Raw genomic sequence first — 12,070 nt, 5'->3', positions numbered from 1 at the left:
GAGCAAGCAAGCCCATGGTTTGTGTGCAGAGGACCACTCCTCTCTCTCTCTCTCTCTCTCTCTCTCTCAGTCACTTCCTAGGGGGGTGGGTGGTGGTCTTGCAGTCGATGAGAGAAGCAGAGTTTATTGAGGAGAGAGAGAAGCTGCAGAGGAAAAAAAAAACGCATGCGATATCTCAGTGACCACCGTCCGTTCCCATGCGGATGGTCAGCGAGAAATACACTGCTTGGACGAATGACCACTCACTGAAGAAACTACGGCTTGAATCGTTTAACTTGTTGATGCGGCGTTTTTTTCCTTTCTTTTCTTTTCCTTTCTTTCTGCTTCTTCTTTTTTTCTCTCTCTTTTTTATACTAGTCTTTCTCTGTCTCCAGCACCGCAATAAGGAGATTGATGGGTGGCGGATGGTCTTGTGAGACTATGGCTGTACATTCAACTTGCGTTGCAGTTTAAAGAGTCGCCTGCGCTATAAGGTGGGTTTATACTTATAGATTTCGAAGAACATTCCATTCTTTGTTTTATTGATGCGTTACGCTGTCGAGGTCTAATTTATGGTTTCATTTTGTCGCAAAGTATAGGGCTAGTGTATGACAGAACAGTATAGGCTACAGTGACTGCATAGGCTATTGTAGCCTTGCTATATATGCTTACATGCAACAATGCCATGATGCGCAGGATCTGGTTTATATATTAAACGCGTTTTTACCAAACATGTAGACTTAATTTGTCACAATCATATAAGCTAAACCGCTGTCTGTATCCCGCTCCTTCCACCACGCTGCTACAGATGAGATGCCTATTAAACAGTCAGTATTCGTTTGCTGTTCTTTTCTCTGTCTCTTATTTCCCCCCCAGATGCATTCCATGTCCTCCGGGCCGTAGCACTGTGACAAACCGAACCAGGGTGTCTGGATCTTATAGCCAGTATATAGGGGTCAATTAAGAAGCATGGCAGGCGTAGCGGCATGGCTCCCCTTCGCCCGCGCCGCGGCCATCGGGTGGATGCCCGTGGCCAGTGCGCCCATGCCCGTCCCCCCGAAGGAGCGGAAGAGAGCCCAGGACGGACTGATCGTCCTGAACGTGTCGGGCAGCCGCTTCCAGACGTGGCGGAACACGCTGGAGCGCTACCCGGACACGCTGCTGGGCAGCACGGAGCGGGACTTCTTCTTCCACGAGGAGACCAACGAGTACTTCTTCGACCGCGACCCGGACATCTTCAGGCACATCCTCAACTTCTACCGCACGGGCAAGCTGCACTACCCGCGCGCGGAGTGCATCTCCGCCTACGACGAGGAGCTCGCCTTCTTCGGAATAATCCCCGAGATCATCGGCGACTGCTGCTACGAGGAGTACAAGGACCGGCGGCGCGAGAACGTGGAGCGGCTGGAGGACGACGCGGAGATGGACGCCAGCAAGGACGCGCCGCCCACCAACCTGTCGAAGCGGGAGTACCTGTGGCGCGCGTTCGAGAACCCGCACACGAGCACCATGGCGCTCGTCTTCTACTACGTCACGGGATTTTTCATCGCCGTGTCGGTGGGCGCCAACGTGGTGGAGACGGTGCCGTGCGGCGCGTACCGACCCTCCTCCTCCGGCAGCAAGGAGCTGTCCTGCGGCGAGCGCTACTCGCTGGCCTTCTTCTGCCTGGACACGGCGTGCGTCCTAATCTTCACGGGCGAGTACATCCTGCGGCTGATCGCCGCGCCCAGCCGCTACCGCTTCATGAAGAGCGTCATGTCGGTGATCGACGTGGTGGCCATCATGCCCTACTACATCGGCCTGGTCATGTCCGACAACGACCAGGTGAGCACATTAAGGCGGCCCGCGGCAGGCCCGGCGCCACGGGGGGGAGGGGGGGTGCTGGACGGGGCTAAGGCAACAGGCTGGGCCGCGGGGTGGAATCAGTCAGCCCTCAACTCAACCGGCTTCTGTGTATTCAGGTTCCAAATTGGGGTCCGACCACGGGGGCCCTTGAGGGAGTTCCAGGGGGTCCCCAGCTAAATTATATTATAGGAACCAAATGGACCCTTATGGGACTGTAACTCTCTCAGAGTTAAATTAACTTTGATTTTACAATACAAATCCCAGACATAGAAACGCCATTAAGGACCTTAGCCCCTAATTCAGGTCAAACCGGGAGGACCTTCAAATGAAAATGGTTGAAATGACTGCTATAGAGCCTCAAAAATCTTCTCTTATGAGGGTCCTTGGGATATATTTTCAAATGGGGGGTCCGCAGGCTGATAAGTATATGATTCTGGGGGTCCTTGACATTAAAAACCACATGCTGTATAGGCCTAACATCTGATTATTAACACATTTCTGATAGAAATACAGTGTGATAAATGTTATTTCTGACAGAAATAGCCGTCTGGTATTAAACTGCATGCCTTTCTGTTGAAATTACCATCTGATTAATGCATTTATGATAGAAATACATTGTGATAAATGTATTTCTGAACCCAGCTAACACTAACCCTGTCCCTAACCATAAGTTATGGTTAGGGACAGGGTTAATGTTAGCTGGGTTCCCTAACACTATTAGCCCTAACCTCACAGACTGCGTTGTGGTCTAATGCCCTAACCACACCAGAGGGTCGCCTGCATGCAACTTCTTCTGCCTGGACACGGCCACATGCAACTCCTTGCAACTACTTGCAAGTTGCAACCATTATTCCCAATGGCATGTTGCAAGGAGTTGCATTGGTGTGGTTTGAGCCTAAAACTTGACTTTATCTGAAAAATAAAAATAATAATTGTTTGCGACTGGCACAAAAACAGTGGTGCAAGCAGGATTCAAACCCAGGAGGTGTGGATTGAAAATCCCTTTTCAGCACGTAATAGAGCGTCCCCTTTCAGAACAACGAGGCACCATGCAGGAAATAATTCCCCATTAATTTTCCCCATAGACGTTTCAAAAGGTATTTCTTTAAAGATCTGTAAGCCTCGAACAGCCGAGTTGACAAATCTATAACAATAAAACACATTTGTTTGGGCCGAACAAATAATTGGAAAGAAGAAAAACTATTTTTTTTTCTTCTTTCAAATGATTTGTTCGGCCCAAAAAAATATATTAATTGTCATGATTTGTCAACTCGGCTGTTGGCTTTGTCCGAGGCTTACATGCTTAAATAAATTATTTTTGAAACATATGGGAAAAATGAATGGGGAATTATTTCCTGGTGCTCTCGTCGTTCTGAAAGGGGGCGAGACTGACGCTCTATAGTACATGAGAACACCCATGCACCTCACCTCATGTAAAAAAGAAAGAATATCCCCGCCCAGTATATAGGGGAGGGGTCCCTCCCCATGCCCGTCCCATATTTCTGTCAGAAGCCGTTGAGGGCTGATGATTTTTACCCCTTTTTCCCCAACCAAGGTGAGCGGCGCCTTCGTGACGCTGCGTGTCTTCCGCGTCTTCCGCATCTTCAAGTTCTCGCGCCACTCGGCGGGGCTGCGCATCCTGGGCTACACGCTGAAGAGCTGCGCCTCGGAGCTGGGCTTCCTGCTCTTCTCGCTCACCATGGCCATCATCATCTTCGCCACCGTCATGTTCTACGCCGAGAAGGGCTCGACCGCCAGCAAGTTCACCTCCATCCCCGCCGCCTTCTGGTACACCATCGTCACCATGACAACGCTCGGGTAAGGTGAATGGTTGTATGTGGTTGTTGTTGTAGGCTGCTCCGCTGATGTGTTGCAGCAGTGTACCCTTTCTCCATATATCGAGGTCCATTAATACTAGCGCAAGCAGAGCACGCAAATGCTGTAATCGGCTGGGTATGTCGGTGTTGTCCACCGGCCAATAGGGGACCACTATTCTTGATGACGTATAGGTACGTTTGGTGATCGGCTGGGTATGTATGTATGTGTGTGTGTGTGTGTGTGTGTGTGTGTGTGTGTGTGTGTATGTATGTATGTATGTATGTATGTATGTATGTATGTATGTATGTATGTATGTATGTATGTATGTATGTAAGGTTGGTATAAGGTCAATAACGGGTCTAAAGGATTTAGAACAGCAGTTGTAATAGACATTAGTTAGTAGCAGTACTTGCACACTCTTTTTGCGCTCAAGTAGGCCATATAGGCCTAGGGTTGTGCAGAGTGCATTTCTAGTTGACAGAGTGCATTTCTAGTTTATTCGGCATTTTGAGCCATGCACGGACCACAGTTTGATGAGATTTACAGTATATCCTCGCAGACCCAAAACTAAAGAATATTTAGTTGTCGTTTGTTGGATAAGATTTGGTACACAGGCGGTGATCAGGTGTGATCAATTGGCTAATAAAGGGCGCGTATCATTGTGATGTCAGAACATCATTGTGACGTCAGAACAGGCCAGCTCCATATATGGAGATGTAGGGGTGATCTGGGTTTGTGCCCTGTCTGGAGCCTTTGTGCTGGTTCGGAGGCTTTGTGCTGGTTCTGGACAACCGGTGATCCAACGGCCTCGGCACCGGGCACTGTCAGAACATCATTGTGATGTCAGAACAGGCCAGCTCCATATCTCCATGTAGATCTAGGGGTGATCAGTTCCCTTTTGGGGCTGATCAGGTGTTGGTGCATTCGTGCGGGAAGATGAAATGATGCAAAGACGTGTTGTGAGTTGATTTGGAGCAGCTACATGCATCGTTCCGTCTTTGCAACGTCATGTCGCTGGCTTCCATTGACAATGAATGGTAGACTGCATCTTTCATTTGCCCGTATGAACGCAACATGTGTGATCAATTGGCTAATAAAGGGCGAGGTTGCGCATCATTGTGATGTCAGAACAATCATTGTGACTCACACCGAACAATCGGTGTGAGCTCGCCACCATTGGTGTGTGAATGTGGGAAGTGAGGACGCTGGCGTTCGCTGCTTCACCTCCCAATGTATGAATGAATGAACCATTGTATGTGCTTTGAGTAGGCACGTAAAAGCGCAATAAAAATGCAATTAATTAAAAATGAAATTCATTATGTCAGAACAGGCCAGCTACATATAGATATAGGGGTGATCAGGGCCCAGAGCCCGGGAAGAGGCTTTTGTGCTGGTTCTGGACAACCGGCTATCCGTAATACATTAAATATGTGTGAAACTTGTGGATAGTGTAGGTTTTTTAAGGGAAAGATTTATTATTATGGATATAAATGAGTAAACACAGCGATTCTGGACATTGTACTTGAACACATATGGACAAACCCACGCCTTGACATGAACACAGGGAATACACAAATTTTTTGATAGACTAATTGTAGCGATATGGAATGGAAAAGTAATTAAACCCATCTTTTTATTTTTTTCTTCTTAAAATTGCCAAATACAATGCACAAATACTGATAAAATTGTATTATTTCCATTGCAAAACGATTCGATACCGATTATTTCCATTGCAAAAAGATACGATACAAAGTCCAACGATATGATACGATATTTGCTGTTTCCAATTCGATATACTTTGATTTTTTTTTTGACTGTAATAATATTTCATTCAAAAACAGCAATAGCATACTATTACATTTTTATTTTTACTTTTGCACGAGCCATGCGTGATACAGCTCTCAGAGTTATTCATTATCCCTCAGGTGGCTTGGTTGATTGCATAGACTTGGCCAGTCCAATGTAATTAGCCTCAACGTCAAAGATGGAATAGAACTCTCTGATGAAGACATCTATACTTTGATTTTTTAAATTAAAATCAATATTTCGTTACTATATCGTTACACCCCTACTCTCCAGTGTCTCCCCACCGCCGCTGCCTGCAGAGTGACGTCTTTCCATGCAGGGTGTAATAAATATTTGAATGCTAATTTCATGCTCGTACGGGCTGAAAAGTGCCGATGCAGCATAAAATAATTAATCACGGTTATAGGACAATTATCTTTAAATTAACGTATATTGACGAGGGAGCGAGCTCTCTGTGGCTCGCTTGAGTTATTTTGTTCACTATAGTTTTTCCTCTGCATTCCTGCTCTGTTCGGTGACGCTGTCCAAGGTGCTGAAATATTTGTTTCCCACTGCATTCCTGCTCTGTTCGGTGACGCTGTCCAAGGTGCTGAAATATTTGTTTCCCACTGCATTCCTGCTCTGTTCGGTGACGCTGTCCAAGGTGCTGAAACGTTTTTTTCCCCTCTGCATTCCTGGTCTATTTGGTGACGCTGTCCAAGGTGCTGAAATGTTTTTTTCTCTCTCATTGCAGCAGGATACTAACTTGTTTACCCATTGATTGGCAGTGGTGTAAAGTAGCTACGCACATTTACTTAAGTACTGTACTTAAGTAGGCTACAATTTTGAGGTATTTGTACTTTATCTTCAGATTTCCAATACCTTTGGAGAAAATGTTTGAGAACGACTGACATAGAAACATGCATGGGTTTTTCAGAAAACTGTCAGGATTTAGAAGACATTTGTAGAATTGTCCTCAGGTCTAAATGGGTTAATTAAACTTACCACCCACAGTCAACAGTTCCCTCAGCCTTTTATTCTATACGCTGATTTGCTGCACCTCTAAATAACACCACCGCAGTTTTCAATTGCTGAAGTCATAAGTCAATTATACACCGAGGGAAGATCAAATACATTCTGTGTTGAAAAATACCGCTGCACTGCACTTGAATTGAGCCTAGTCATTTCAGCCTAGATAATGTAATGTTGCCTTTTTTATATCAAAGTCAGAGGTAATGAGACATCAGAAAATAGCCTTGTCTGCCTGTGATGTGTGAGCAATTTGTGTGGTGTGTGTGTGTGTGTGTGTGTGTGTGTGTGTGTGTGTGTGTGTGTGTGTGTGTGTGTGTGTGTGTGTGTGTGTGTGTGAGAGAGAGAGAGAGAGAGAGAGAGAGAGAGAGAGAGAGAGAGAGAGAGAGAGAGAGAGAGAGAGAGAGTGAGTGAGTGAGTGAGTGAGTGAGTGAGTGAGTGAGTGAGTGAGTGAGTGAGTGAGTGAGTGAGTGAGTGAGTGAGTGCGTGCGTGCGTGCGTCACACACATAGCTCCGCATAGGAGTGACTAGCACCACTCAAAAACCATACAGTACAGTACAGTACAGTACAGTACAGTACAGTACAGTACAGTACAGTACAGTACAGTACAGTACAGTACAGTACAGTACAGCACCACTCACTTCAGACAGGTCTGATTTTTGAGTGGCGCTAGCCCATACAGGTTTAATGTTTGTTTTTAGTTCAATGTTTGTTTTAAAAACGACAATAAAGAGAATTTACTATTTGTTTTGTCACCGTTTTACATCATTATTACATCACTGAAAGTTGATAAGAGTGCCCCTCACTTCACCCGGGTGTGATTTGTATGCACAATGCATCATGCATCATATCAATATAGATTATTTTGTGTCTGAAATGAGAATACTTGCTTTTTGAGTGGTGCAAACCACTCCAACAACTGGCTTTGTACCCGTGTACCCGTGTTTGTTCGTACCAAAAAAACGAGCATGGTTGCTATGGTTAGTATGTGACGTCACTGTAACAATAAATGTGTAGTTGCACCACTCAGTTCACACGGGTGTGATTTTTTATCCCTCCCATAACTCTATTCATCGTACAGTATATACACAGTCTTGGCAGTCCAATATGGTGAATTTTGCTGAGCTTTGCCTAAATGGAAGATCGGACGGAGTCGAGTTACTTGTTGATACACACTTCACACACTCTCCAACCTTGCCTCAGGATTTTCTAAACAAACGTCTTGTTAGTAGTCTTCTAAATCCTATAAGTTTTCTGAAAACCCTATGTTTCTATGTCAGTGGTGCCCCCCCCCCCCCCCCCCCCCCTTTGTCTTCAATGTTTGTGTTTACTCAATGTTTGTGTTTATACACTTGTGTCTTCACCGCAAACCACAAGGTTTCCAGTTCCATCCCTGTGGGCTGAGTTAGTGTCGAAGTGTCTAATTGAGTAAGACTCTGAACCCCTAATTGCTCCCGATGTGCAGGTTGGTGCCTTGCATGGCTTCCTCCGGCATCGATGTATGATTGGGCTGAATGTGATGCACAAACTCTGTACAGCGCCTTGGATAAAGGTGCTATATAAATGCACCATTTGCCATTTTAAATAGGCTGTTTAGAGAAATATCTAAATGTGTATGTGTGTGTGTGTGTGTGTGTGTGTGTGTGTGTGTGTGTGTGTGTGTGTGTGTGTGTGTGTGTGTGTGTGTGTGTGTGTGGCTTTGAAAACAATCCATTTGCCTTATGATAGCTGCCCAGTGTAGCATCATCATGACGCCTTTCCACCACATATCTTTTCAATTTCCCCCCAGCAGCGTGCACGCTCTCTCTCACACCCTGTGTGGAAGTAAAGGCTCCTCTCTTCCCCGCTGATGGCCCATTGATCGTGTTTAAGCCACTGAGACCTGCAACGCGTCCGTGTTGCCTTATAGCTTTTAACCGCTATTTTATACTTTTAGCTGTTGAAAAATAGCAGATCTACAAGCTCATAGCACGGCACCGAGGGCCGTGCTACGAGCTTGTATATCTTCTATTTAACTCAAATCTTTGCTTCTGGGGGGGGGTCCCTGACTCCTTGGAACAACATTTCTTCAGATGGGGGGGTCGGCGGCCAAATACGGATAATTCCGGGGGTCCTTGACATGAAATAGTTTGAGAACCACTGACACATAGAAACATAAGGTTTTTCAGAAAACTGTCATGATTTTAGAAAGACATTTTGTAGAATCTTGTCCTCGCTCTTCAGGTCTCGATGTGTTAAGCAGACGTGCAGACACTGTGGGAGCAGGAGCCACTGTTCAGAGCCACTTGGCAGGCGGCCTGAATGAGAGAGAGAGAGAGAGAGAGAGAGAGAGAGTGGTGCCTGGAGACCACGGGAGGAGAATCAATAGCGCCGTGCAGCTGTGTGTCTCCTGCTCGCTGCAGGCTGATGACGGGCCACCACCAAAACACAGGAGAAGAAAGAGGCCCCGTACTCACGCTATACTCATTTATTGAGCCTAATCTCTGTTGGCTTCTCCGGGTGACCAATAAAAGCTCAAGAAATCTCTTCATGTCAAAACATCCTTGCCAAATACTCATCATCAGCGCGAAGGCACAGAAAAAAATATAATCCCTGTCCGTGCTACCGTATATACTGTCGTGTGTGTGATATCTTTGAAGACAGCAGCGTGGGTTCATAGGTATTTCTTTTGTGGCTCGATTTAACACGCTCCATTGCTCGCATTCAAGGTATAAGGATCGTGATGACGATGACAGCGTTGGACCTTTGTGTGCACCTCGCGTCGGAGCTCACGACGTGTTATACTCGCTACCTCTCACCTCCCCTAGAGAGTCTTAGATGATCCACAGCGTCAGGGAGAATTAGCGGCAGAGGGAGTTTTTTGGGGCCGCTTCAGATCTCTTTAAGCGATTTAAGGTGTAATGGAGTGCACCGTTCAAAGCAGCTGTGAAAACGCTGCAAGTCAAGCGAAACCCACGGGGGAAGAGGGAGTAAAGGGAGGACAGGGGTTATTGAGGCATGGAGACACACAAACAAGCAAACACACACCACATCCTTTGGGGGGGTATTTATTTGTCACTGTACATTTGTACACATACATATGTGAAATTTGTCCATTTGCCCATCCCAACTATTAGTAGCAGTGGAGTGGACGCTAAATCGAAATAGAAAATCATCTAAAGTAAATGTGATCATTGTCTATTTAAGAGTCTTCAGGAGCAGTAACCATTTAGTATTGAGCCGCTAACATCGGCGCGTTGTTCAATCCAGCTCAATCTGAGCCATAATTCCGAGTTAAGGGTTAAGTGTCTTGTTTAGACCCAGTCTATTTTATATAGGGTAGCCAATTTACTCAATATTGTAACGTTTTCAGCACCCCGAGCTGGATTCGAACCCTGATCTCCAACTCGACAGACTATAGCGAGCAACAAGCCACACCAAGAGAGTTACGGCCGGGTCTTTTGCAGGATCGCTACAATATTCTAATATATCCCACATTCCACACACATTTCTGTGTAGTCTTGTCACTGCTGCTTCTACTGTACATGGCTGCTTCTACTGTACATGGCTCACCTGCTAGTGAAGAGCCCCAACGGGATCTGCTGCTTCTACTGTACATAGCTCACCTGCTAGTGAAGAGCCCCAACGGGATCTGCTGCTTCTACTGTACATAGCTCACCTGCTAGTGAAGAGCCCCAACGGGATCGGCTGCTTCTACTGTACATAGCTCACCTGCTAGTGAAGAGCCCCAACGGGATCTGCTGCTTCTACTGTACATGGCTCACCTGCTAGTGAAGAGCCCCAACGGGATCTGCTGCTTCTACTGTACATAGCTCACCTGCTAGTGAAGAGCCCCAACGGGATCTGCTGCTTCTACTGTACATAGCTCACCTGCTAGTGAAGAGCCCCAACGGGATCTGCTGCTTCTACTGTACATAGCTCACCTGCTAGTGAAGAGCCCCAACGGGATCTGCTGCTTCTACTGTACATGGCTCACCTGCTAGTGAAGAGCCCCAACGGGATCGGCTGCTTCTACTGTACATGGCTCACCTGCTAGTGAAGAGCCCCAACGGGATCCAAGGACATAGTGACTTCTACTGTACATGGCTCACCTGCTAGTGAAGAGCCCCAACGGGATCCAAGGACATAGTGACTTCTACTGTACATGGCTCACCTGCTAGTGAAGAGCCCCAACGGGATCCAAGGACATAGTGACTTCGTCCCCAGGGACATCGCTGACGATGTGTTTGCCCTACTGCCCCCTCCTGACGACAGCGCTGCATTATCTTATGCAGATCGGCTATACTTTCGCCGTTTGTGAGGAAGCACATGCGGCGGAGCCGCAGAGAAAATTGTTATTATGAGGGTCGGCTTGGCACTTTTTGGCACATTTTGTTGCCCCCTCTGCGTAAATATGTTGACAATTTCATCAACAAATAAAAACTAGACTAATATGTTAGGAAGGCACTAGTCGACAAGCGATCCAGTAGAACTAAAAGACAAGTCATTTTATGCTTGGTTGCAAAATGGTCTCACTGATGGGTTGTTCTATCGTCACTTCGAGTGCAGTGTCCTTGTTGATGGAAAACCATCCGAATGGTTCACCGTGGAGTCTGGTGTGCATCATGTCACCCATCCTCTTCTTCTTCCATCCTCCGTCTTGAGCGCTGGGCGTTACTAATTGATAGGGCGGAGAACTCCGTCCTGTGGGCTCAGGGTGTTAACAATGACAGTGAATAAGACTATAAGTTGCACGCCGATAGCATTCCATCCACGAATGTGTGCACACGCTGTAGTGTTTATTATAGTTTTTTACAACATACTTTTCTGCCAAAGCTCGCTTACACCGACATCCCTCCTTCGATTAGTGACACATAATGCTGTAAATGTGAGTGATGATTTCTCATTACTGATCTGCCATGACTGCCATTAATACCAGTATTGTTGTTTTGGTCAGTGCCACCCACGGAATACGACTCGAAAGACGTCCTGGCGAAGTTGAGGACCATAGTAAACCTTTCGCCGTGATTTATGAGAGGGAGAAGTCAAGGTTAACAGACATGCAGGGTCAATGTAGCGGTCCATAAACCACCGACGCAGTGTAGCCCATCATTATCAGGCTTATCACTATGGTACACTGCACTGCACTATACAACCCAATGGGGCTAATCACTATGGTACACTGCACTGCACTATACAACCCAATGGGGCTAATCAAAGCCTTCCCATGCTAAAAGCTTTGACTTGCTGGAGATGGGAAGTGAAGAAAAGCCGCCGTTTGAAGTCCAAAACCAAGACTTCAACGTCAATGTCTGATGTAATCGCTGGTGGAAAAAGTATACTCAAATGTTTGACTTTCAGTAAAAGTATCAATACTGCAATGTAGAACTACTATGTATGAAGTATGAAAAGTAAAAGTACTCATTATGCAGAATGGCCCATTTCAAGTTTTCAAATATATATAGTATAAAAAAGCTCACAATGCGATGCGGTGCATTGTAGCTTGTAGATCGGCTATTTTCAAATGGCCGAAATGTATATAGGGTTGAAGTGGTTAGTGTATGTTTAGTAATAATAATCAATATCTAGAAAGTAAATAGTAACTAAAGTTTTCAAATGAATGTAGTGGAGTAA

General features: G+C 46.0%; 1 protein-coding gene across 1 annotated transcript in view; it reads left to right on the top strand.

Annotated features, from left to right (window-relative positions):
- Positions 1 to 948: 948 nt before the first annotated feature.
- LOC306924100 (A-type voltage-gated potassium channel KCND2-like) overlaps positions 949 to 12,070 on the top strand; it is a gene marked incomplete at its 5' end in the record, with an annotated part of 78,990 nt that continues 67,868 nt past the window's right edge. The window contains 2 exons of the mRNA XM_079502449.1: positions 949 to 1,803; positions 3,380 to 3,642. Coding sequence (XP_079358575.1) covers positions 949 to 1,803; positions 3,380 to 3,642 — 1,118 coding nt within the window. The remainder of the gene's footprint in view (positions 1,804 to 3,379; positions 3,643 to 12,070) is intronic.

This window comes from Electrona antarctica (assembly GCF_951216825.1).
Source record: "Electrona antarctica genome assembly, chromosome: 5".
Taxonomy (NCBI): domain Eukaryota; kingdom Metazoa; phylum Chordata; class Actinopteri; order Myctophiformes; family Myctophidae; genus Electrona; species Electrona antarctica.
The sequence above is the reverse complement of the archived record's forward strand: the minus strand, read 5'-3'. Positions and strand labels throughout refer to the sequence as shown.